Consider the following 27,459-nt stretch of genomic DNA (forward strand, 5'->3'; position numbering starts at 1 on the left):
AACTTTTTTGTGATTCGTTGCTTCAGGTTTTGAATTGGATTCAAAGACGAAATGGGTGCAAGCAGCGATTATAGTGAAGGAGGAGAATTGAAGCGTAGAGGGTGTTCATGCACGAAGGATGATTTCCTCCCCGAGGAGTCCTTCAAGAGCTGGAGCAACTATGGCAGAGCTTTAAGCGAGACAGGGGTGAGATTGAAGGACCGATTCCTGACTCGATCCCTGGACCACACCGAGTTGCACGAGGTGAAGGGTAGGAGTCAAAATGAGATGAAGAAGAATCTCACATGGTGGGACCTCATCTGGTTTGGCATTGGTGCCGTCATCGGTGCTGGAATCTTCGTTCTCACCGGTCTCGAAGCGAGAAAGGATGCAGGACCTGCCGTTGTTCTCTCTTTTGTGGTCTCTGGAACCTCTGCCATACTCTCTGTATTCTGCTACACAGAGTTTGGTGTTGAAATTCCTGTTGCAGGTAACCTCTTGTACTTGGCTGAGTTGCTCTTCTTGGTTAGGGACTCGAGTCCCTTGGATGTATCAAATCTGGAAAACCCTGCAGATTCTGAATTCCCCAAACTCTATTGTGATTCTAAATTCATGAGACTTGTGATTTGGAGTTGTTGGTTAAGGTTAGGGTTAAATTAGCCCAGCCCTCAAGTTGATTATTGATTCTATCCCCAATTTCACGCACATACAGTCCTTAAATTCCCAGCCAATTCTGATCCTGTTTCAAAATCTCAAAGCCATGGCTATGGCCAAAAAAGGGTGACATTTGTATTTAAATGGTGGGAATAACTTTGACCTTTGCTCATTTTCTATGGCAATGGCCAACAAGCACTATAGAGTCATAGTGGTTATATATCTACCAAGCTGGGCTCACATAGGGGGGTGGTGTTACTTCTATAAGGGAGTTCTACAACACTAATTTGCATTGTTACACAGGTGGATCCTTTGCATATCTCAGGGTGGAGCTCGGTGACTTTGTAGCTTTCATCGCCGCCGGCAACATCCTCCTTGAATATGTCATTGGAGGAGCTGCCGTGGCCAGGGCGTGGACTTCCTACTTTGCTACCCTCTGCAACTATAAAGCCGATGATTTCCGCATCAATGTCTCAGACAGACTTGGCGAAGATTATGGCCACCTCGATCCCATTTCCGTGGGTGTCATTGCTGTCATCTGTATTCTTGCTGTCCTCAGTACAAAGGGCTCATCCCGCTTCAACTACCTTGCCTCCATCTTCCATGTCATCATCATTCTCTTCATCATTATTGCAGGGCTATCCAAGGCTGACATTAAGAACTACACACCATTTGCACCCTTTGGTACCCGAGGCGTCTTTAGTGCTTCGGCGGTTTTATTCTTTGCCTACATCGGTTTTGATGCAGTGTCTACAATGGCCGAGGAAACTAAGAACCCCGCTCGGGATATCCCAATTGGGCTGGTTGGATCCATGTTGATCACTACAGTCACTTATTGCTTACTTGCCGTCACACTCTGCCTAATGCAGCCATACACTGAGATAGATGTGGAAGCTCCTTTTTCGGTAGCATTTGAAGCGGTTGGGATGAATTGGGCTAAGTATATTGTCGCCGCCGGAGCGTTGAAGGGCATGACCACAACCTTGCTAGTCAGTGCCGTTGGTCAGGCACGGTATCTGACCCACATTGCTCGTACTCACATGGTATCCCCATGGTTAGCTCAAGTCCATGAAAAGACTGGGACTCCTGTTAATGCTACTATAGCCATGCTTGTTGCTACAGCCTTCGTTTCCTTCTTCACCAGCCTTAATATCCTCTCCAACCTTCTCTCCATCTCCACACTCTTCATCTTCATGACGGTTGCCGTCGCTCTTCTTGTCCGCCGCTACTATGCAAGTGGGGTGACAAAGCCAGTGCACAGGAACATACTCATTCTTTGCCTGATCCTCATTATTGCTTCCTCAATTGCCACTGCCGCTTACTGGGGTTTAAGCAGCACTGGATGGATCGGGTATGCGATTACTGTACCAATATGGTTCTTGGCAACGCTTACGTTGTGTGTTTTTGTTCCAAAAGCAAGGGAACCAAAGCTGTGGGGGGTGCCACTGGTACCATGGTTGCCATCAATTTCCATTTCTATGAACATCTTTCTCCTAGGTTCAATTGATAGGGACTCATTCACTAGGTTTGGAGTCTGGACTGGTCTGCTCTTGGTTTACTATTTCTTCTTTGGGCTTCATGCAACCTATGATACAGCGAAGGAACTGGCCGAGAAGAGGGTCCAAGATACCAAATCTACAGAAATTGAAGAGGGATATGCGAAGAAGGTAGTGTCAGAGGAGATGTAAATAAGTCAGTCAGTCATACATGCAGTTTGGGATATGGAGATGAGGCTTGTTGCTGTACTATTTGTTCTCTGGGCTCCATTCATCATCATATGATGATGCACCAGCAAGAGGGAGTAAGGGAAAAGATTGCAGAGGCTGCTAACAACTATGGAAGATAATGGATGAGGGATCGTTGAATTCTCAATAGTTGATATGAATTGCTTATTAGATTTCAGAATGTAGATCCTTTCTGTTTGGCTGCTTTTCCTTTACTAAGTAGGAATTTCTCCTGTAAATAAATACAGGTAAGAATATCACCTATTTGTATAATGAAGAAATAAAAGGTTGTTAATTTAAGCTAACAACCCTGAAACACAGTTTATTTGCTGTGAGAAGATCGATTTTATGCAATTCCAGGTTCTATCATACATTCATACTCTGTTATGGTTTTGGTGTTTTTTTTTCTATTTTCTACATTGGCAAATTTAAGCCGACCAATTACAAAATGATTTGGAGTTAATGCTATAGTTACATGGGGTAATGATTACAAATAGTATTTTAGGACAACATAGAAGTGCATATGGTGCTTCACTTCCATAGCTGAAAATTGTTTTAGGGTACTGTAGCTTCTTAGCTTAAGGAACGTTTGGTGAAGTCATGTAGCACCTAAAAATACAAATATTGAAGTTCCAGAAATCTATTAGTGGGATTGATTGCGGGAACTACCAGAAAAAAACAAAAGGGATTGACTGCGGATCCAAGTTCTTTTGTAAAATTACTTATGCCTCCTATTTTTGTAAAAAATTAACATATGCATCTATTCCGTTAACTTGGACTACAAACGTTAGAATTAAAAGAGAAATTGACCAAATTGCTCACATCCAGCAAATCACCCTTCCTCCCCTTCGTCAACAAGATAACAAAGAAAGTGAATTATCCAAAAGTGCGATAAGCAAGTGGGGTTACATGTGCCCTACAGCTTTGAATACTTGAATCTACTTTTTGTTCAAATTCAATGCCATTTTTTGTTTTTTTTGTATCATTTTTCATCTATTTTTTCAAAAAGATAGATTTTCAATTAATTCCTTTTGTCAAACAGGATAGAAAACAACATTGCTTTTAAGGTTTGAAAAAAGGTGAAAAAAGAGGAACACATGTCCTCTGCTTTGCCATACTTGCAACTCATCTTTCCCAAATCTTGACGTAGCAGTGAAAGAACAAGTAAAAAAAATGTATTTGTAGGAAAAATTGAAACAAAAGTCACAAATGCAAGTACTCAAAAATAGAAACCGTAGTGACAAATGTATAGACTCTTACATTTGGAGAGTTTTGGAGAACTTTAGCTATTCATGGCACCATTAGATCTCGATTCTTGGGAGCAGCAAAGATATGGTCGATCAATGGGTAAGCAGTTGGAACTTTTCTTGATGTAATTGCAGGAGATGAAGACCCAGATGAAATTTTATTCTTTCTGATGAAGAAGTAGAAGAAAAAGATGAAAGGATTGATGAAGAGGAGGAGCGAAACTATGAACTCAAGCTTGATTGTTAGAATTAGATCTCTCCTTAGTCCTTCCTTCCCTGTAGGCTGTAACGGATGAAGTGGAGAAGAGCAGAAACAAGAAGCACTATATATCAACATACCGCACATGAGTAGCATTTGAGATGTATACATAAAGATAGGTTTGGATAAAGTAAATGTATTTCAGTATTGCATGACCCATCCAATCGTTCTATGACGATCAAAACGGCAATTAATCTGTCTGTGTGTTGGGCTGCGTGTCCAAGTACTATGGGTCGTCGGATGACGCATTACACCCCCTATCGTGCTATAGAGAACCAAAATCTATTCTAAAATAGCTGAAGTTAGTGAATGAGTTGCAAGTATCGCAGAGCAGAGGAGATGTGTTCCTTTTTTTTCAAATCGTAAACAATTTGGAGAAGGTGAGGGCAATTTGGTTAAATTTTCTTTTATTTCTATTATTATTAGTTTAGTCCCAAGTTATTGGGATGGGCACATTTGCTACCATTTTACAAAAATAAGGGTATGCATAATTTTTTCAAAACTAACAACTGTATTTATAATTACGTGATACCTTAGGGAGATACGTGAAGATTCCCCCTAAAAACAAAAACTCATCCATCAGATTTGACACCACCTGACTCGGTTTTGAAAAAGATGATTCATGTACAAGAAAACCCAATTTTCCAACTACAATCTATAAATGGATCTAACAATTTTAACAGCTATACTAGTTTCCGGTTTGTACGTTTCCAACTGTTTAGAGACTATTTCTTAACCCAATTTTGGGAAATATGTGCTTTGTAATTATATAAAGAAAGGCGACTGGCCTTTGCGTTCCCGCGTCAATATTCGCCGACGTCAGGTCTTAAAGACTTTCTTTTACAGCTGCGCCCATGGCCGGAAAAAAAAGGTTGTGAAAGCTTCTGCAACTTCACGGTGAGACAAACACTTAATTTCTTTTTCAGACTTGGATCTCAATCTTCTAATTGGGTTGTTGACCCTTAAAAGTAACAGAGATTCTCTAATTGTATCTGAATTTTTGAATATGAATGTGAATCTTTCAACTATTTGTTTACATCCCTAGATCATAGAAGTAACCTCGATTTAACCGCCTCACCCAATGAAATGAAAATCTCACACCCGAACCTCTAGAGCCTGCATGCATGCTGGCTAATGGGAGCACACACACACATACACACACACACACACACACACGTAAACATCACCATGGGTGGGATTTCCACCTTTCTGCAGGGTAATGTCGTACTTTTGCGCACATCTGTGTATAGGCATAAGAATCACGCAAGCCATGCGACCAGCAGGCTGTACCCAGATAAATGAGACAGGATGCCGCGATCATTCCTCTCATTTAGGGGGCGGGGTGGTCATTCCACCCATCCCCCATGTGTCTGGGTTCACCTGTGCTCCCAGTGTAGAGAAAATTTCCCTTATTTTTTAAGTTCTTGGTGTCCGGGTTGTGTACCCTGTCTTTTCACTAGCGTGGTAGACTGGTAGTCAATGAAAATGCACACACAAACATTAGTTTGGATGCAATTTTCAATTTAAGTGATGATTGAATAGTCTTTTTCATGCACAGAGGCATTGCTTTGTGTATACGCACTCAACCATATCGCATTCTTGACTCTTAAAGACTTAAACAGTAACACTCAGTTCTCATAAAAAAACAAAAACGCTCATTTGATTTTCAAACCCCAGCTCTGCAACTCATGTCCCAAAGTTTTTCAAGGTTCGTTCTTTGAGTATTGAAGGGAAAATGTCTGAACCTACAGATTAAAGCTGTCAGCTAATTTCATTTTTATCCCCTCTCTGCAACTTTACAAATTCTTAACTTTTTTGTGATTCGTTGCCTTCAGGTTTCACAGTTGAATTGGATAAAAAGACGAAATGGGTGGAAGCAACGATTATAGTGAAGGAGGAGCAGTGAATCGTAGAGGGTGTTCGTGCACAAAGGATGATTTCCTCCCTGAGGAGTCCTTCAATAGCTGGAGTAACTATGGCAGAGCCCTCAGTGAGACAGGGATGAGATTGAAGAGCCGAGTGCTGAGTCGGTCTCTGGATCAAACCGAGTTGATCGAAGTGAAGAGTCGGAGTCAACATGAGATGAAGAAGACTCTCTCATGGTGGGATCTCATCTGGTTTGGCATTGGCTCCGTCTTCGGTGCCGGAATCTTCGTTCTCACCGGTCTTGAGGCGAATGGAGTTGCTGGACCTGCCGTTGTTCTCTCCTACGTGGTCTCCGGAGTCTCTGCCATGCTTTCTGTGTTCTGCTACACAGAATTTGCTGTAGAAATTCCTGTTGCAGGTAACCTCCTTTACTTTGCTTAGTTGCTCTTCTTGGTTAGTGACTGTTTTTGGATGTAGCAAAACGGGGAAACCTGTTAAGCCGATGTATGATAAAAATTTCTCGTACATTATTAAATACCATGAATCCAGTACACCGATATATAATTACCATAATCCATGCTGCTTAACGAAAAAAAAAACCTCCCAAAACTATGGCTAAACTTAAAAAAGGTAGCATTAGTATATAAAAGGTGGGAATAACTTTGCCTTTGCTCATTTTCTGGTTCAATGACCAACAAGCACGGATGAAATTTTGGTGCTACACTTGTAACAGGAATGTTGCGGGCAGCCGAGGAAATGAGATCTTAAAGGGTATTTTAGAAAATATAAAAACCTAGGAGGATATTTGTGAACCCAAAGAGGAAGTGAATTATTCCATTTCCTTGGCTAGTAGGCTTGTACCAGCAAAATTTTTTCCAACAACACTATAGATCCATAGTGTACATAATAACTACATGGTACTACTAAAGGGGAGAGTCTATAACACACTAATTTGCATTGTCACACAGGTGGATCCTTTGCATACCTCAGAGTGGAGCTAGGTGATTTCGTAGCTTTTATCGCCGCCGGCAACATCCTCCTTGACTATCTCATCGGAGGAGCTGCCGTGTCCAGGGCGTGGACATCCTACTTTGCCACCCTCTGCAGCCATAGCCCCAATGATTTCCGCATCAATGTCCAAGAAAAACTCGGCGAAAACTATGGCCACCTCGACCCCATTGCTGTGGTTGTTGTCGCCATCATCTGTCTTCTTGCTGTCCTTAGTATCAAGGGCTCATCCCGCTTCAACTACATCGCCTCCATCATTCATATCATCGTCATTCTCTTCATCCTTATTGCAGGGCTCACCAAAGCTGACACCAAGAACTACACCCCATTTACACCCTATGGTGTCCGAGGCATCTATAAGGCCTCGGCGGTTTTATTCTTCGCCTATGTTGGTTTCGATGCAGTGGCTACAATGGCTGAGGAAACTAAGAACCCCGCCCGGGATATCCCAATTGGGCTTGTTGGATCAATGATGATCACTACAATCGTTTATTGCTTACTTGCCATCACTTTATGCCTAATGCAGCCTTACAATCAGATAGACAAGGATGCCCCTTTTTCGGTAGCATTTCAAAAGGTTGGGATGGATTGGGCTAAGTATCTTGTTGCCGCCGGAGCATTGAAGGGAATGACGACCGCTTTGCTAGTCATGGTTGTCGGTATGGCACGGTATCTGACCCACATGGCCCGTACTCACATGATACCCCCATGGTTTGCTCAAGTCCATCAAAGAACAGGGACTCCTATAAATGCCACTATAACCATGTTTATTGCTGTATCCATCGTTGCCTTCTTCACTAGCCTTAATATCCTCTCCAACCTTGTCTCCATCTCCACACTCTTCATCTTCATGACTGTTGCCACTGCTCTTCTTGTCCGCCGCTACTATGTGAGCGGGGTGACGAAGCCGGTGCACAGGAACATACTCATTCTTTGCTTGATCTTCATTATTGGATCCTCAATTGCCACTGCAGCTTACTGGGGTATGAGCAACACTGGATGGATTGGGTACACAATTACCGTGCCAATGTGGTTCTTGGCAACGTTTGTGTTGTGTGTATTTGTTCCGAAAGCAAGGGAACCGAAGCGATGGGGGGTGCCAATTGTGCCATGGTTTCCATCAGCTTCAATTGCTATTAACATCTTCCTCCTTGGTTCAATTGATAAGGACTCATTCATCAGGTTTGGAGCCTGGACTGGACTGCTCTTGGTTTACTATATTTTCTTAGGGCTTCATGCATCATATGATTCGGCAAAGGAATTGGCTGAGAAGAGAGTCCAGGATCCCACATCTACAGAGATTGAAGAGGGAGACAGAAAGGTAGAGTCAGTGGAGATGTAAGTGAAGTCATACATATATGCATAGTTTGAGATATAAAAATTAGGCCTATTTTGTAATAAATATATGTATTCTATATTTTGAGGAGTATATGAATTTCCAACCAGCAAGCGAGTCGTCCATGCACTTTCATTTGGAATCAATAAAATTTTTGTGATTTACCCCACAAAGTGAAAATTGTACAATGGATACTTGAAGTAGAGGTTACTAATTAATTTCCAAGTTAATTGCACTATCTTAATGAGTTTGTTAAGTGTGTTAATTGTATTGGAAGTACAAAATTGAAGAAATACCAAAATGAGACTCAAAGGTTATATTTAAGCAGAGCCTCAAGAATAAGAGGTAGAGTGTGGATTTTTGGCGTAATGGTAAGTTTGTTCCATTGTGACTTGGTGATCACGGGTTCGAGTAGGGAAACAGCCTATTTGTGAAGGGGGGGGGGGGTTGAGGCTGTGTACATTAATGATTTTCCTTAGACCCCGTAGTGACGGGAGCCTCGTACACTAGGTATGCCCTCTTTTTTTTTTCAAAAGAACAAGAGGTTCAAATCAAATGTTGCTGAGAAACTTGAGCCATCAATCCGACAATTGATCCTCCTCTTCTTCTTCTTCTTCCTGTCCGATTCTAAAAACAATCCCAAAGAACTCACCCCAAGGTAATGTCTTCCCAAAATGGCAACTTAGAATTCAATTCCATGGAATAACAAAAGGCCGGCAAGTAATCTAATTCAGTTTCAACCCAAAATGTGAGATACAAAGGTTAATTAGAGCTAGCGTTGGAGAAGAAACTGCTTTACAGAGAGGAATAATTAAAAACAGAGTTATCGTGAATGGGGAAAAGAGGAGAAGAATTGCAGAAACCCTAACCATAAATAAAGCATCATGAAACCCATGAAAGGTAAGTATAAACGACTAAAGCATACCTCAAAATATTCTTCAAATCAGCAGATATGTCTCGAAAAACCCTAATTTTGAATTCATGAGTATTATTCACACACCATAACTGCAAGCTCTAGGTGTGTAGAACGAAGAAGAACCCACCCAAAGATGCAGTGCTTGGAGCTTGGAACGAGTGATGATTTTGGTTGACTGGGTTCGAAAGTTCGAGTTTAGAGCCCTTGAGCTTCTGCGACTCCGAAGCGAATTGTCTTTTTGATGGACATAGGCATTGATTTGAATTTATTGTGTCTGACGCAGGAACACCACGTAGCATTCTTTAACTCGTTTTGAACTTTGGGTTCTTTGACTCTAAAAGAGTAACGTTCAGTTTTCATCGAAAAAACAGAAACGCTCATTTAATTTTCAAACCCCAGCTCCAAAGTTTTTCAAGCTTCGTTCTTTGAGTATTAAAGGGAAAGTTTGGTAATTTCTTTTTCTTTTTTCCTCTCTGCAACTTTACAAATGGATGGAAGCAAAGGTTATAGTGAAGGAGGAGCAGGGAATCGTAGAGGGTGTTCGTGCACAAAGGATGATTTCCTTCCTGAGGAGTCCTTCAGGAGCTGGAGCAACTATGGCAGAGCCCTTAGCGAGACAGGGATGAGATTGAAGAGCCGAGTGCTGAGTCGGTCCCAAGATCAAACCGAGTTGACCCAGGTGAAGGGTCGGAGTCAACATGAGATGAAGAAGAGCCTCTCATGGTGGGATCTCATCTGGTTTGGTATTGGCTCCGTCATCGCTTCCGGAATCTTCGTTCTCACCGGTCTTGAAGCGAATGGAGTTGCTGGACCTGCCGTTGTTCTCTCCTACGTTGTCTCTGGAATCTCTGCCATGCTTTCTGTGTTCTGCTACACAGAGTTTGCTGTAGAAATTCCTGTTGCAGGTAACCTCTTTTATTTTGCTGAGTTGCTTTCTCTTATACATTATCAAACATCATGAATTCAGTTCACCGGATATATATTCAGAGAGACATCAATCATATCACAACACGACAAAACCCATTTCTTTGCGTATTTTATAGACTCATAGTGGACATATCTACATGGTACTACTAAAGGGGGTTCTACAACACTAATTTGCATTGTTACACAGGTGGATCCTTTGCATACCTCAGGGTGGAGCTAGGTGACTTTGTAGCTTTCATCGCCGCCGGCAACATCCTCCTTGAATATGTCATTGGAGGAGCTGCCGTGGCCAGGTCGTGGACTTCCTACTTTGCCACTCTATGCAACCATAGCCCTAATGATTTCCGCATCAATGTCCAAGAAAAACTCGGCGAAAACTATGGCTACCTCGACCCCATTGCCGTGATTGTTGTCACCATCATCTCTGTTCTTGCTGTCCTTAGTATCAAGGGCTCATCCCGCTTCAACTACATTGCCACCATCATTCATGTCATGGTCATTTTCTTCATCATTATTGCAGGACTCACCAAAGCTAACACCAAGAACTACACCCCATTTACACCCTATGGTGTCCGAGGCATCTTTAAGGCCTCGGCGGTTTTATTCTTCGCCTATGTTGGTTTCGATGCAGTGGCTACAATGGCTGAGGAAACTAAGAACCCCGTCCGGGATATCCCAATTGGGCTTGTTGGATCAATATTGATCATTACAATCGTTTATTGCGTACTTGCTATCACATTGTGCCTAATGCAGCCATACAATCAAATAGACAAGGATGCCCCTTTTTCGGTAGCATTTCAATTGGTTGGGATGGATTGGGCTAAGTATCTTGTTGCCGCCGGAGCATTGAAGGGCATGACGACCGCCTTGCTAGTCTTGGTCGTTGGTATGGCACGGTATCTGACCCACATTGCTCGTACTCACATGGTACCCCCATGGTTTGCTCAAGTCCATGAAAAAACTGGTACTCCTATTAATTCCACTATAACCATGTTTATTGCTGTTTCCTTCATTGCCTTCTTCACTAGCCTTAATATCCTCTCCAACCTCGTCTCCATCTCCACACTCTTCATCTTCATGAGTGTTGCCATTGCTCTTCTTGTTCGCCGTTACTATGTGAGCAGGGTGACGAAGCCGGTGCACAGGAACATACTCATTCTTTCCCTGATCTTCATTATTGGATCCTCAATTGCCACTGCAGCTTACTGGGGTATGAGCAACACTGGATGGATTGGGTACACAATTACCGTGCCAATGTGGTTCTTGGCAACGCTTGCGTTGTGTGTGTTTGTTCCGAAAGCTAGGGAACCGGAGCGGTGGGGGGTGCCATTTGTGCCATGGTTACCATCAGCTTCAATTGCTATTAACAGCTTCCTCCTTGGTTCAATTGATAAGGACTCATTCTTCAGGTTTGGAGCCTGGACTGGACTGCTCTTGGTTTACTATTTGTTCTTAGGGCTTCATGCATCCTATGATTCGGCGAAGGAATTGGCCGAGAAGAGAGTCCAGGATACCACATCTACAAAGATTGAAGTGGGAGACACAAAGGTAGAGTCAATGGAGGTGTAAGTGAAGTCATACATATATGCATAGTTTGGGATATAGGAAATATTTGGGCCTGTTATGGAATTGCCAAGTAGACTAGCCAAGGCGGCATTTCTAATAATAGCAAGTGTTATTCCCATTTTGGCATTTCAAATTTCTGGAATTTTGGCTCCGAAGGGTCAGAGGAATTTTCTAGTTATGAATCGAGAATAGAATCCCAATCAGAACAAGGAAACACTAAAAAATAAACACGAAAAACAATGATACCAATATGGATCATATCAAGGGTTCTTTGGATTTATTGTGATTAGGATTAGAAAGTTTTATTGATGAACGAGGGAACTCACATCTTCACTCAATCCCAATTATTTCATCTTTTATAGAAAATTTCTGTACTAGTAAGCGATGAGACATTTGAGGAAACTAAATATCTATATTTGAAGCTTGTGTTGCCTATGAAAGTTACAGGGTCCAACCCCATGCTCCTATATTCACATATATATTATATTTTTTTTGGTAGATTTATACTATATTTCGAAGAATATATGAATTTCCAGCTAGAGAGCGAGTTGTTCATGTACTTCCATTTGTCATCGATAAAATTTGTAGGATGATGATTAAAGAAATGGTTCCTAATTTCCAAGCTAATTCCAATTTTATTAAGAAATGGCTCTTAATAAAATTTATTAATTATGTTACTGTATTGTAATTTGTAAGTGTAAAATTAAAGAAATGCCAAGATGAGACTCAAAAAGTCTATATTCAAGTAGAGCCTCAAGAATTTAGAGGGTGGACCTTGGTGCAACGGTAAAGTTGCTCCATTGCAATTATTTAAAGCAAACACTTTATAAGACATTACTTGTTTTCTAGTTAAAAAAATAAATAAAGTGATTTTTTTATTATTAAAGGATTGCAGTTATAAGGGGATGAACATCACAACCTTTTTATTTAGATGCAAAACATGGCTGAAAAGATGTAGATTACAAAAAAAAAACTACAACTTTGGAGCTTTTTTCTTAACCTTTTGCCATTGTGGTATTTTATAGGAGGTTGGAAAGGAATTAAGAAGTTTCTCCTTCGATTGATTTTTTTGTTTTCATATTTTCTATTTAAGAAATATTTTTCACTTTTAAAAATGAATTTAAAATCAAGGTTTACTGATAAGTTACATCTTAGACTAATTTTCCATTTGGAGATAAAAATTGCAAATGGGTTGAACATTTAATTTTGGCAATTTCAGTTTTATCATTGAAAATGTAGCTTTATCTTCATTGTAGTGCAACTGTGAATAGGACACAACACCCATCTCACTGATCAAGTTTCTATTAAAAAACAAGTATAAATGTGAATTGAAAATTGAATTGAAAATTCTTCAACTACAAAGAAGCGTTCTTGTAATTTAATGAAACTTCCAGATCTTCTGCAGCGCATTGTCCATAGCGGCCTGAGCGACGCAGACACAGGGTGCAGTGCAATGACCGACCGCCTTATCGGCAAGGCGCTCGGGCAGGGGTAAGGTGGACATTGCGCGTGGCCCTGTGTCTACACTGCTCAGGCCATTACGTGCAGTGCGCCATAGAGGATCTGAATTGACTTTTAATTACTTATTGTTCATGAGTTTAAATTAAAACTTAAGATCTTTACGAAATCAACTTGGAATACATTCCAAGAATGCATACCAAACACTATTGTTATAAATACCTATAGCTCTTAAGAAAATACTTCCACCTTTAGAACATGGGGTTCGCATTGAATCGTGGATACCTTGCTCATAAGAAATTAACTACCCTTTGAACATGGGGTCCTTGCTCATATGATATTAACTACCCTTTGATCCGAATTGGATTGGGTTTCGATGATGAGAATTTGGTTAAACTACCGTCAATTCTTATTAGTTACAAATGAGTGAGAACTTGGAAGAAACTAATGACATATGTTTTGAATCCGGCTCTTGGATGATACTATACATTAGTAGTTATTTTTTCTTTGTTATGGATCTTGGGTAAAATCATCATGTGTCCTACCCGGTGTTAATTTTTATTTTTTCTGGATTGGTATCGTATTCGTAGAGAACGATACTGTCACCAATTTTAACTCTTCAAACATTAATCATAGTTTAAGATTTTCTTTTTATGAGAAGATATTATTGTTCCAACCTATTTATTATGAAGTTCATATTTTTTTTTATAGAAATTATAAAGTTACATGTTGAAAAGTGATACAGGTACCTAAGGTTTTGATCTGTTCATCATCTACATCATGTAATTTTCAGCTTAGAATAAAAAGACAGAAGGTAATTGACATTTATGGTATCTAATGTTTTAACAATTTGTAATTTAGATGTCTAACATTTTACGTATTGTCGTTTGGGATACTTAAACTGGATTATAATTAATCTAAGGGATAAAGTTCTTTGCATTGGAGGCACAGGGTACGCCCAAAGACATTGGGGTGGGCGAAATGACCAGCCCTCCTGCTCCCCCAATTACCCAAACCCCGTCCTTGTTTTACCCCATGTGTCTAGGCGCAGCCTACGCCTAGATGCACTCCTGAACAGAGAACGTGCACCCTTAATCCAATTATCCAAAATTTTCCTTTTTTCAAAATTTTCATTATAAAATTCATTCTTTGAATATGGTAACTATTTAGCATATACTTAACAAGGAAAAAATATAAGAAAAAGTCAAGTGTCATTGTTCTATTGGGTAATCAGGCACCTAGGTCCTTCAAGATGCCTTTTTTTTCTTTGTTGGGTACTTGGGGTTGGATAGACAGGTAATGACTGAGGTGATATGGATTTGCGTAGGCCCACTGGATGTATTCTAGTTAGGTTCAGTAAGCTATTCAATTGGGTCCAGGCCCATAGATGAGCCCTTACTATTTGATAAATAGGTTCACGTTTCGTCCTCAGGCCGGTCCCTAGATTAGGAAGGCTGGTCTTTGGGCACTTCAAAGATTTGAGACATGCAGGCTCTGATTGGGAATTCTGTTAATGCCACTATAACCATGCTTCTTGTTATATCCATTCTTGCATTCTTCACCAGCTTTAATATCCTCTCCAACCTTGTCTCCCTCTCCACACTCTTCATCTTCATGACTGTTCCCATTGCACTTTCTTGTTCACCGTTATTATGTAAGTGGGGTGACAAACCAGTGCACTGGAACACGGTTTGGTAAGTATATTAATTGTATTGTAAGTGAAAATTTGAAGAAACACCAAAATGAGACTAAAACACAATATATTCAAGCAGAGCTTCAAGAGTAAGAAGTAGAGGGTGGACATCGGTGCAACGGTAAGATTGCTCCATTGCAACCTAGTGGTTACGGGTTTGAGTCTGCGGGGTAAAACCAAATTTTAAAGTCAAGGTTTACTAACGTCACATAAGTTACAAAAGTAAGGTAAAAACACTTCTTGGAAATTTTACCAATGCCAATATATTATGGACATGCATGTTGACCACATCCTCATTGATCAATCTAATAAGTTACATCTTAGTCCAATTTTCCATTTGGAGATAAGAATTCCAAATGGATTGAACCTTTAATTTTGGCAATTTCTGTTTAATCATTGAAATGTCAAAACTTGACATGTGGCTAATCCTAAGGGAGATCCGGTTCCTCTCTAGGGAGCCCAGCCGTTGGATATCCCCTGAGCACTCCCTGAGCTTTGGGCTCCTTGGAGAGGAACTCGATGCTCCTAAGGGAGGGTTTCCCTTCCAAATTTTGGCTTGACCGCTTGACTGCCCTTTACAAGGTTTAAACAAGATAAACTTATTTTGAGAACATGATGAACATAATCCAAAAACCAAATGTATATTGAACTCTAAGAATCAAATAGGTATTAAGTTTTACTAGTATTTGTGAACTTCATTTTCATCATAGTTTGTCATATAAATAGGTAGAAGTGATCAAATAGCATTGAAAATGTGAACCCATTTCGCAGATCAAAATTTTCATTCAAAACAAGTAGAGATGTGCCATAAAAATGAATTTAATGTGACATTGACAACATGCCAATAAATTTTATACTTACAAAGTAGCATTCTTGTAATTTAATACAGCTTTAAAATAACTTTGAATCACTTCTAGCTTGTTCATGGGTTTATTTTGAAACTTAAGGAATTAGATGGCTTTGGAGTCCACCATCAAATGGACAAAATTCACAAAACCATTGTGACATTTTAGTTTCAGTAAAAACTTTACCATTGTTGTGAATACCTAACCTTGCTCATAAAAAAAATACTTCTACACTTGAACATGGGGTTCACATTTTCAATGCTAATTTTAAGGAATTCATATAAGTTTTATTTTTTTTAGAAATTCATATAAATAGGATGTATGGATTTTATGATATCTGATATACAACATGTAACGATGTTTGAGGCACTCAGAACTCTCTCTCTCTCTCTCTCTGTCTCTGTCCTCCCTCCTTGCAGCCTCATCCTTGCGACTCCGCCGCCTCTATTTCACTCTCCCCCTCCCGTCTCCCTCCCTCTTCCTCTCTCTTTCTCTCCTTTTCATCCCTAATCGCTACTGTCTCTCTCTTGCCTGACCCCTCCCTCGGCCCTGTCTTCCCTTCCCCTCCGACACATTTCTCTCTCCCTTTTACCTGCAATTCTCTCGTGAGTATGAGATATGGGAGGAAACTAATAAAATATATTTTATAGAAACTAAATTCCATGGGGACCAGGCTTGATATGTGGTAAAAGACTGATTTGAGTGAAAAAATAGACCCAAACCTAAACCCTAGAAGAAGCGAGGGAGGGAGGGATGCTTTTTTCACATTATTCTCAATGTTCCGTCAAACTCAGATGTTTTTTCCAACAAATCTGTGGAATCTGTTACACCTCTTTTGGGGAATGGTATAGAGATATATTATTATAATGACTTAATAAAATCTAATATCGCAATAAGTTAGTAGGTGGAGATACCCAAGTGATATATGAACGCATCCAAAGTCCAGAAGTTTTCAATGTGGGATTATTCCTAACACTCAGTTGCATGAATGTGTTTTCTATTATAACAATAACCGGATTGGTTACAAATAACTTTACATACCCAATGTTCAATTACAATTTGGATTGAGCATATGTGATTATTCCTTGTGCATTATAAATAGTCATTTCATATAATTTATTTATTTATTTATTATTTATCTATATGACACGACATTAAATAAAAATTTCTAACCCTAAGACTTGTTATTACACCTAGAAAATGGCTATGGTGGTAAAATAAACAAAAAATCGCATCTGTTGCTCTAAAAGATTATTCCATTATCATGGTCAAAGAAAGATTGGAGAGTTGTCTTATTTAATTCTAGGGAGAATGTTCTCTATGCTGCATCGCAGGCTGCACCCAGATACATGGGTCTACCACTGAGATGGGTAGGATGGTCATTGCGCCTAACCCCATGTGCTTGGGCGCAGTCTGTGAGAACACCGCTCCTTAATTCTATTTGCTTTGGAGCCTGAGAATTTTGGGCATGACTAGATTTAAAAAGATATTTGCTTTGACCGACAACTAGGGGTGTCAATACCTAACCCGAATCGATGAAACCGGTCCGAACCAGCCCGGACCACCCCAGGACCAAACTCTTAATGGTTTGGGTTCGGTTTGTAGATCCAGAGAGGCAAACGGTTTGGTTTGGTTTGGGCTAGCTCGACGGTGCACCGGTAGTCCGAACCGTTAGGCCCGAATCCAAACCGAACCGACCTAACCCGATAAATGAGTAAATCAGTAAATGCCTAATGCCCCATTGCCCCCTAAATGTGTTGTGATAGTTTCTCACTTTATCTCATATCCTTTGTTAGTGATTACCCAACCAATTGTATCCATAGGCCATAGGACATAGGATACAAAGATGCATTGTATTTGACATATTTTATATACTTAAAAGAGAAAGAGAAGAAAAATTAGCACTAACCAGACCTTACTAGTTATATAAAACCAGTATCAAACCGATTCCAAACCGATATCAACCCGTTATCATAAATCAAAATCGACACGAAACCAAACCGCATCGAAACCGAAACCGCACCGAAATCGAACATTTCTTAATGGTTTGGTTTCGATTTCTATAAAAGTCACACCGAAATCGAAAAGCCCAAACCAAAATCGACCCGAACCGGCCCGTTGACACCCCTACCGACAACAAAGAAAATTGGAGACTGATTTCATGACCCCAGGCACAATCATGACCCCAGGCACAATCATGGGTGTCCCTAGAGAAAGGACAAGAAGTAGAAGTCATGAATCATGACATGTGACTTTCTAATAGACTAAATAATGGGTGAATTATATATGAGGGGAATCCTGGGTTTTTATACACTAGTTGGTCATAGATGTAGCTATGGGTGATAGATGGGGAAAATTATCCTCTCCATTCCCTAAAGCTCGGCAGCACGGCAGTGGAGATGCTGACATGTGATAGCTCGGACACATGGTAGTGTTTGGATGTCCAAGTTGCCATGTGTCAGCATCTCCATCTAGCATTGCCGCACTGCCAAGCTTAAGGAATTGCAAAGGATAATAATCCGATAGATCGAGGATTACTTGAAGGAGACTTTGAAAAGGAAAAACAGATGAGCTTGAACTAACACATCAATCCAACTTAATTGAAAAATCAACTTCCGTCAAAGTAACTTGATTGCACCAAAAATCATGGTTCTTCATTATTCACCAACTTAGAGTCTGCGGCAAGATGAAAAATCTAAAATACCCTTGTATTTTGGGCATGAATATTACACTATACCTTGTAATCTACGGCCAAGAGAGTACCCCAAAAAATTAAAAGAAGAAATAATGATGGTAAAAAATAATAATTTAGAGCTAGTTGATTGGATTTGTTTTTGTGAATAGATTTAATGATTTCTACTTTTATTTTGAGAAAATGATTGCTACACTACCTATTACAAATTCCTTTATAACCTCCTCACATAATAAATAGTGTGATAGACACTGACATTTCTCCAATTTTATATCTGAAACATCAAAACAATAGATTGGCCTATAAAGTTTTGACCATGGATAATTGATGATGTAGACAAAATATCCATCAAACTTAAGCCTCAGCGAAACTCTCATGTAGAAATTGTTCAATATATGGGTAGCTAGGGTAGTGATTTGGTATTTGTTTGGAATTTGGATATGTTTTAGGGAAAATTACATGATTATCTACTGTTGGGTTTTCATTTACAAAACTGTCCACCCTATGTTTGAGTTAACAAAAATAGACAAAAAAAAATTTAGTTCTACAAAACTAGACAAAACAACGACTCTCCTTCCTTCCTCGGTAGTTTCCCTCTGAAAAAATCTCTTTTTTTTCCCCCTCTGTTACCTGGGGTAGCAGAGAATGGCGGTGGCTGGGACAAGGGTAGGGTTGCAGGAAACGGATGATGCCTGGGCAAGAAGGCAATGACAGGGGTAAAAATGTCTAAAAAAGTAAGTGTGGGAGGGAGAGACACTATTTCGTCCAGTTTTGTAAACCATAACTTGTTTTTGTCTATTTTTGTTAACTCAAACACAGGATGGACAGTTTTGTAAATGAAAACCCAAAAGTAGCTAATCATGTCATTTTCCCTATGTTTTAGCCATTCATTTGTTTTGGACTGTTGGTGTTTTTGTCTATTTTTGTTAACTCAAACACAGGATGGACAGTTTTGTAAATGAAAACCCAAAAGTAGCTAATCATGTCATTTTCCCTATGTTTTAGCCATTCATTTGTTTTGGACTGTTGGTATGTAAAAATTGTTTCATTTCTGTAGTTTTTATTCTTCTAGTTAGTGTTATGTATATATGTGATAGTTTTTCCTTTTTTCTTAAATAAAAAAATACCGTAACACGGTGCAAGTCTTGGTTTAACCCAAACCCATGAATTCAACTCTAACCCAGCACCCAAGGGGTGCCCAAGGAGCATCCAACGGCTGGGCTGTGCCGCACACATCCTGACGGTTGACCCCGGGCTAGTCTAGCAGTTTTTCCTTTTTTAGCTGTTCTTTCCTTCTGTCAGCATAAAATGTCTCCCCTAAGGCTAAGGACTAAAGGTGGGATTCCTGCTTCCTAAAAAGAGAAAAATGGAGAAAATATGGGATTCCTTCCTGGTTTAAGCATGTATCATCTTGGCACTTTCGGTCCATAGGACTATTCCACAAAAGGATTGTCGCGGCTCATTAACCTTTCACTTTCAAAAGTTATGAACTGAGACCTCAAGGAAAGGACAACCATCAATGGCTTTTAATATGCGTGAGCATTGGTTTTACTTTTCTTATTATTGTCCCCACCTGAAAGTTAGAATGGATTCAAACATACTTACAAGATTTCTCAACTTGAAGTACCATTAAAGATAATATATAAAGAGAGAATGTTCTCTGTGCCGGGGCGTAGGCTGCTTCCAAACACATGGGGGTGGATGCAATGACCATCCTGCCCCCCCTGAATGACAGGCCCATGTGTCTGGGCGCAGCCTGCGCTGCGGCACAGAGAACATGAGCCCTATATATAACTGCTTCAAAGATGTAATAACAACTGTTTAAGGAAGAAGAAGCAGAAGAAGAAGAAACATGGGCAAAGGAGGGTGTGGGGATGAAAGTCTCGATACACCATTTTATGGTGAACCTGTTCCTTTGATTGGCCTTTACATTGCATCTGCAACATTGGTATGCTTCTTTTCCATGACTTATGATTTAGTTCATGGATTTGTTCGAAAGAAACCATTTATTCCATGTAAATTGTTTCCTATCAACTCATTCACCATGACATTGCTATCAGTAGCTACAAAAATCCCAGCTGATCTTACCACATATATGCCTAGAGTTGAGGATCAACTCTCTAAGCTCACTGGCACTGCTTTGTTGTGCATTTCACTTGGGTTTTATATGCCTTCACTCGGGACTACTGGCCCATCCGAGCGCTATGGAAACTTGGCAGCATTGAGTGTGATGGTGATTACTTTGGTTGTTAATGTGTGTATACAAATGGGTACAGGTGTGATCTATGGTTTCATAATAGAACATATCATCATTATGGTCTGCATCTTATTATTGCTTTTGTTCTTGTGGTCATCTGCTATAGCTTTTAGAAGCCAAACAGAGTGTAGAGGGCCGTACTTATCTAAAATTTCTGAAGCTAAAGACAATGCAAAAGATGTAAATGGATTGAGAAAACTTTTAGTGAAACTCCATGTACTCAATTATACAGGCAACCCTCAAACATTGTTATGTGAAACTTCGCATCATAACGCTTTTGGCTTACTGTGTACCATTTCTTTAGCAGTTGTCTTACAAGCCATGTTGAGGTCATTTGCCCTAAAAAATATGTGGTTGCATATGAGGTTACATTGCAATGGTGGTGATGTTTCTGACTACAAATGGTCGATTCCGGTCGTGATTGTGTCCCAATTTCTAACCATTTTAGTGGGGACTGTCTCTATCATCTATAGATGGATTTCTTTTCTCGGCCATACTCACGGGGAAGATGTTCGTGCACATCAAAGTTATTACAGTCCAGAACTTGAATTAGAATATCTGAAGTTGAACACCTTATCTTTTAGGTTCCTCAATAAAAATTTCTCTAGTGTCTTTCTAGTTGCCAAAAACTTTGTCATGGATGTGCTTATACACACTCAAATAGTGTTGTATACATGTAGCAGTCTCTTCATTGGTCTCCCAATTTACACTGTTAAGAAATTCTTGAAGTATATAATTTCATTTGATAATGAGCAATCAGATGAGGATATTGATGAAATGTATACTTCAGCGATGCGGGGTTTTGTATTATCATTTGTGAATGACGACATTTTCCATCCTTGGATTAGTAAAATGGCCATGAAAGACATGATGAGATGGAGAAACACATATAAGAGCAGGGACTGTTGTGCAACTCAACTCATCCAATTAATATCTAAATGTCCTCTTGCTTCTGTTTCTAAATCAGAATGTGTCATCTTCATTAGAAAATTAGAAGCCACAGGGGAAGAATTTTTAAAGGGATTTGTGGAAACTGATTGCTTGGGAGAAATATTCAAAATCAAATATGATTACAGAGTTTCATGCGTATCAGTCTTGGTTCTTACAAGAATGCTTGCAGAATTGTTTCCATCTTCCCGTGCTGAATCTCTAAAGCACATCTTAGAAGCCTTGAATGAGTCATTTGAAACCATATATTTTGTGGACCAGAAGACTACTGATGCTTCTAGCATGTTAGATGAAGCAAGATGGACTTCTGCAAAAGATGTATGGGCGCAATGGGAGAATCCCAATCATTGGTTCCGAAGTAAGATCATCTCTCCTGCATTCAAGAAGTGTTCATTGAAGAAATCTGAAGAATCCGAGTTAAAGCCACAACATGTCCTTGAATTTCTTGGGTATGCTAGTCAAGCTATTGAAGAATTTTTTCGTCAAAATTTTGAGGACTTGTTTTTCTCTGCCTTATTTGGTGTGTCATTGACTAAGAAGCATGTGACTCTGATTGCAATTGAATTTTCAATCATTTGCAAATTCATTCTAGAGCAAAATTATGAATCAGTTGAGGATGTATTTGATTTCTTAGAAATGTGTTTTGTAAAGATACTCTGTTTTAACCTCTCTAGTCTCCCACTAGCCATATTGAAAGAGATCAATGGAGATGATCCATTTGAAATAGGTGAAAGAAGAGTGAAAAAAGCCTTCAAGTTCTTTTGTGAACTTGAGTTGTTAGGTGACACAATCGAATGGTCATGGCCAGCTACATTTGTCCTTGAAAGTCAAGCAAATGATGTCCGTTCTCTTGTTCAAGCCGAGCTTTCGAGTTCTTTTCCATTATCTTCCCTTGCTGCTGCTGCTGATGGTGCTGCTTATGCTACAGATGATGATGATGATGATACAATTAGAGAAAATTGGGTTTGATGAGATTGTTTGAATGGCAATGTCAGTGTTTCTTTTGAGTGCTAAATTTCTAGTTTATTGGCATAGGTTTGTCATTCCTGAATACCACCATTGTGTTTTATGTATTAAATCAAGGTTTCTTGCTAGTATTATGTGGTTATTTATTGAGATTAACTTCTTTAGTAGTGCTTACTTGTAAACAATTTTTTGCCTTCCTTTGCACTTCTCAATTCTATACTATTCTTGCCAATATACAACAACAACTAGTGTTTTGGAAGATGTTGGACCAGGCTACCCAACTATGGTCAGACTATTTGAATATTGGGTCAATAAACTATCTCATCAAACCCAATTCTCTGGTTTTGATGGGTTTATGGATGTGCTGTAAACTGTAATAGAACCACAAATGTAAGGAAAATATATTCTAATGTTTTAAAGAAAAAAGAACCCAAATAGGTAATGTGCGCTTCCCTGTATTTTATATTCTAATGTTTTAAAGAAAAAAGAACCCAAATAGGTAATGTGCGCTTCCCTGCATAAATACAAAGTTGTTCTCAGACTCCATCTCAAAGGTATTCAGGAAACCCTCGTCGCCTTTTGTCCCAACCCTTGAAATCAGGCTTCACGGAAACTGTTCTTTGCCATCATCAACCCAACCTCTTGTTGCAAAGCAGATGTGTAGAACCCATGAGCCCTCACGACGAGCTTTGAATTCATTGGAGCTGTGCCTGTCACTGCTGAGGATATCGTGCCAGTAGAAGCGGAAATGGCTTAGCTTCTCTTTCTTAAGTCCCAATGACCTCCGACTTGGGGTTTCAAAGAAGTTGAAAGTCTTTTTTTTGGTAAAGCAAAGAAGTTGCAGTCACTGAGGTTTGAGTTCGATTCTGCTGCACGTACCAACAGGTGAATGTACATGTTATCTAATTCTTACATTAAAAAATTGGGAAATTTACACATACCATCCCTGAAGTTTGATTTTTACCTTTAGTTTTGAAAAATTCTGTGTAGCCCTTCAGGTTTGCAAACGATAATAAATAAGTCTATTCCATCAGTTCATGAATAACACTTTTAAAAATTAAATATAAACCGATGGAATTGCCCTTCTAAGAAGGAAAAAAAAAAAAAAAAAACCCCAAAGCTGCAACTCATCTTCCTCAAACGACAAGGCGTTGGAAGCAATTGGAACAAGATTAGCCACAATGTCAACGACCAACGGCGTCGAACATTTCTCGTTACGCTGCAGTTGCCGCCGTGACGGTGACTGTGACGGACCACTCAAAGGCCCGTTCATGACGAGACCTCCGTCAATAGCCAGACACGACGTTTTGCCGTCAATGGAGATCAGATGAAACGGTTTGAATAAGCTTGGAGTGGCTGACGTGGCACGACATACCTTCCAGAGTTCGAAATCGAAGCTCGGAGTCTCCGAAGCGTCGGCACGGGAGAAGACGAACGGTGTAGAGCTGTTCAGATCGTAGCAAGGAACGAGGAGAGGCTTGCAGTATCCTTCAAAGTCAAAACCTTACCGTCCTCTCTGCTTAAAGCCTCTTTCAAGACTTTATCGATGCTCTTACTCAAAAACCTGCGACTTCGTCGAAAAATCCCTCCATGTTTGACCTTAAACATCTCCGACTGTTTTTCCTGTGCGTAACATTTGCAGGAAGAGTATTACGAGTTTCAGGTATCCAATGAACCAGCATTAAGTATTTCGGCTCAGCATGGTGGTACCAAAATCCCTCCTGCAAATCCATTAATTAGATTCAGGGAAACATGAATTGACGCAGGAAATCGAAGAAATTTTTATAGATAAAATGCAATTTTCCAGATAAGCTTCTGAATTAGTTACCTTAACAGCATCTTCAACAAGATTTGCAAGTTCGATAGGTATTTGAATCCAAATGCCCTTCTTCCCCTGTAGAATGTTTCACCAATTTTATCAACACTTAACAAAATAAAATAGGAACATCATCTGCAGATTGATTCGAGATTGAGGATCTCCGGTTTTGGATTGGATCTGGTCTTCTAGATGGATTAAGGCTCCTCCGGCAACAAGGCCTTTTGTTCCGCCACCGTCAATGCTGAGAATTCTAGTTTTCTTGTTTTCACAATGCGATAGCCATTTCTGCTCCAGTCTCGAGAAGATCTCCTGCGTTATCTTGCTAAGCTCTATTTCTCTGCCTTTACAGAAGAAGCGAGAGACCAAAGAGAATAGAAGTAAGAGAAACTTTGGCTTTGGTTCTTGATACAGAGATGTTGAAGCTGACGATGATATACTCTCAAGTTTCTGTGAATGTATCCGTGAAAAGGAAGAAAGCTAGGTTACGCTTTCTTCCTGAGAAGCATTAATGGTGGTGAGAATTGCTTCTCTTCTCTTAGCGCAACTGATCTTCCCGTTTTTTCAAACCCTAAACGATTTGGGGAAAATGAGTTGTAGCTTTTGCTCTTTTGTTTTTTTTTCTTCTTAGGAAAACAATTCTGTCAGTTTAAGTCTAATTTTTAACAATATTAGTCATGAACTGACGCAATAAGCTTATTTGTTACTCTTTGCAACCCTGGGTATACAGAATTTTCCAAAACTTGGTGGTGGTGGGGGGGGGGGGGGGGAAGGTGAAAATATCCTTTCGTCAAACCTCAGGGGTGATTTCATACCTAAGAAATGACCTACAACCTTTAAGCCCCAAAAAATTGCGTAAGAAACGGGAGAGGCATTGAGAGGGGAGAGGGGAGGGGGGAGGGGGGGAGGGTAAGGGTGTCAACCGGTACGGTTTCGGTAATACGATACAGTTTCGATACGATATAAAAAATAGGTATCTAATATCGATACCATACCGTACCGTTTAGGAGTCTTATTTTCAATACCATTACTGTACCGTTACGGTACGATTTCGGTACAATATAAAAACGGTATAAAAAATTATATGAATACGGTACGAAAATGGTATAGAATTCGGTTTTTAAAAAATGGTGTTCCGCATTATCACCCAACCATACCTTCACGTAGGGGTGCAAGTTTGGCCCTGTCAGCCTGAACCCGCCCTGGCCTGCCCTAAGCCTGAACAAGACTTGGGCTGAGATATTTGGCCCTGAGGGTAGGTCAGGGATGGAAATTTCTGACCCTGAGTTAGGGTCTGGTCGGGTTAGGGTTGAGGCCTCGAGCTATGCTTGGCCCGGCCCGGCCCAACCCTGATTTAAGTTATACTATAAAATATATATTGATATAATTTATACATTATAAACTTTAAATTTCACCCATATTTTTTTTATATAATATATTATATATGAAGATAATAAGTGTTATAATATATTTTATTATATTATCATTTTATGTAAAATTGATAATGTTCTTCCTGGCCCATTCCAGCCCATGCATTTCTCTCCCTGCTCTCCATGATCAGGGTCAATCAGGGTCAGCCCAGCCCGACCCTGAGGGTGGGTCAAGATTGGATGTTTCTGGCCCTGAGTCAGGGTCGAGTCGGGCCTGGGCCCAGCTAAGGGGACTTAGGGTTGGGCTAGGGTTCTATAAAGCCCGGCCCAACCCGACCCTATTGCAGCCCTACCTTCACGGCTTCACCTGATCACCAACAAAACCCACATCTCCCTTCATTAATCCATAATACTGCACTCAGTAAACTAATTTTGCATACAAATCTCAATGGAAGAAAAGTAGAAAAAGATGAGGGGAGAGAGATTAAAATCTTTGACAAAATCGTATTTGGAAGAAGCATTTCTGATGACCGTGTTCCCAAATGCCCGTGTTCTCTGTACTCAGTAGTGTTGCAACTGAAGAGGGACGCTCTGTACTCTCCGCAATTAGCGATCATAACTAGCTTGGATGTCCTTACACTAGAAGAACCGACCTTCTCAATTGCCTTCACCATGTCCATCCCTTCAACCACTTGTCCGAAAACCACGTGCTTTCCATCGAGCCACTCAGTCTTCGCAATGCAAATAAAGAACTGAGATCCCAGTGTTAGGTCTAGCATTAGCCATGGACAGAATGCTAGCTCCAGTGTGTTTCTTGACGAAGTTCTCGTCGGCGAACTTGGATCCGTAGATCGACTCGCCACCGGTACCATTTCTAGCGGTGAAATCACCACCCTGACACATGAATCCTGGGATCACACGGTGGAAGGATGATCCCTTGAAGTGCACGGCCTTGCCGCTCCAGCCAGATCCCTTCTCTCTAGGGGGGGATTTTTATCGTATGCAGTTCCCTAACCGGTCTGATTCCCTAGTTCCTCTCACAAGAGGAGGATGGACCCCACCCAGGCAGAGTGTTCGGTCAGGTGCCCCGGGTGGGTCCCACCCCCTCTTGTGAGAGGCACTAGGGAATCGTAGATGATAATGTTTCGGAGGGGGGGGGGGCATGTTCTTTAGTCTTACATCGGCTAGGAGGAAGAGACAGTTAGTTGATAACCTCAAGCACTCTTCCAAGGTTTTTGAAACATTTTAAAACCGTTAGGGATTCACCCCAAAGCAGACAATTTCATTGTTAAGTGTGGGACTAGGACGTTACATTCAAAGTATAGTTGTATTTGATACGATTTATGGGAACGATCGGCCCGCTTCCTTAAATGTCCAAAATGACTTCTCCATCCCGCCCCATGTGTCTCAGATTTGGATCATAGATTCCGGTTGATTGGATCAGAATCAGCTGGGTCAAATTCCTGATTTAAAAAAATCACCGATCTGATACCAATTCCTCTGACCATGATTAGAATAGATCGTGACCGATACGTACTTTCCTTATTTGTTGGTTAATTGGGAGCGTTTTACATATCTAATTGATAGAAGGGGGGGGGGGGAATCGAACCGTGGAGGGGATAAGATACCAGCCAAGAGACTCGAATTCGAGACCTCTTGGTGAGCATGGGCATGAAGCGCACCACGGCCCAACTGAGCTAAGTAGTTGTTGGTGTACTTTCCTTATTTATTCCTCAAAAGTACAAACTACCGAACTACCCCTTTATTTTGAATATCTCAATTTTACTAATAACTGAACCAGGGGAATAACAGTCTCGTTCTACGGTTCTACCATCCCTCTTAAAGTGACAATCGTCACAGACTCACAATCCCCTTGTGACTCTACTAACTTACGTTGCTCCTCTCTCTCTCTCTCTATATCTCAACCTGGGA

At 40.3% G+C, this 27,459-nt stretch overlaps 3 protein-coding genes and 1 pseudogene across 4 annotated transcripts in view; 3 read left to right on the forward strand and 1 right to left on the reverse strand.

The window, feature by feature from the left end:
* Nucleotides 1-11,508, forward strand: LOC122650312 (cationic amino acid transporter 1-like). Of its 2 annotated transcripts, XM_043843704.1 has the most exons (3): nt 23-82; nt 9,505-9,894; nt 10,104-11,508. In XM_043843704.1, the coding sequence occupies exons 1-3, from the start codon at nt 52-54 to the stop codon at nt 11,483-11,485; spliced, it is 1,803 nt and encodes a 600-aa protein (XP_043699639.1). In that variant the 5' UTR covers nt 23-51; the 3' UTR covers nt 11,486-11,508. The 2 variants fall into 2 exon arrangements, with proteins under 2 accessions (XP_043699640.1, XP_043699639.1); XM_043843705.1 differs by lacking the exons at nt 9,505-9,894; nt 10,104-11,508 and adding an exon at nt 937-2,328 and having other exon boundaries at nt 1-469.
* The window catches only part of LOC122650313 (cationic amino acid transporter 1-like), a 25,727-nt gene continuing 3,899 nt past the window's right edge, over nt 5,632-27,459 (forward strand). The window contains exons 1-2 of the mRNA XM_043843706.1: nt 5,632-6,147; nt 6,698-8,102. Of these exons, the coding sequence (XP_043699641.1) occupies nt 5,730-6,147; nt 6,698-8,079 (1,800 nt within the window). The 5' untranslated portion in view covers nt 5,632-5,729 and the 3' untranslated portion in view covers nt 8,080-8,102. The remainder of the gene's footprint in view (nt 6,148-6,697; nt 8,103-27,459) is intronic.
* On the forward strand, nt 20,023-22,344 carry LOC122651152. The gene has a single exon (XM_043844474.1). It carries the CDS (start codon nt 20,023-20,025, stop codon nt 22,342-22,344), a length of 2,322 nt encoding a protein of 773 aa, XP_043700409.1.
* On the reverse strand, nt 22,939-26,399 carry LOC122651153 (annotated as a pseudogene).

This window comes from Telopea speciosissima, chromosome 2 (assembly GCF_018873765.1).
Source record: "Telopea speciosissima isolate NSW1024214 ecotype Mountain lineage chromosome 2, Tspe_v1, whole genome shotgun sequence".
In the NCBI taxonomy this organism is placed as follows: Eukaryota; Viridiplantae; Streptophyta; class Magnoliopsida; order Proteales; family Proteaceae; genus Telopea; species Telopea speciosissima.

Bases quoted from the DNA above. Each gene is read 5' to 3' on its own strand.
- LOC122650312 (XM_043843705.1), top strand. From the start codon at position 52: ATGGGTGCAAGCAGCGATTATAGTGAAGGAGGAGAATTGAAGCGTAGA. The intron at 470-936 runs GTAACCTCTTGT...ATTGTTACACAG, and splicing joins TGTTGAAATTCCTGTTGCAG to GTGGATCCTTTGCATATCTC.
- LOC122651152 (XM_043844474.1), top strand. From the start codon at position 20,023: ATGGGCAAAGGAGGGTGTGGGGATGAAAGTCTCGATACACCATTTTAT.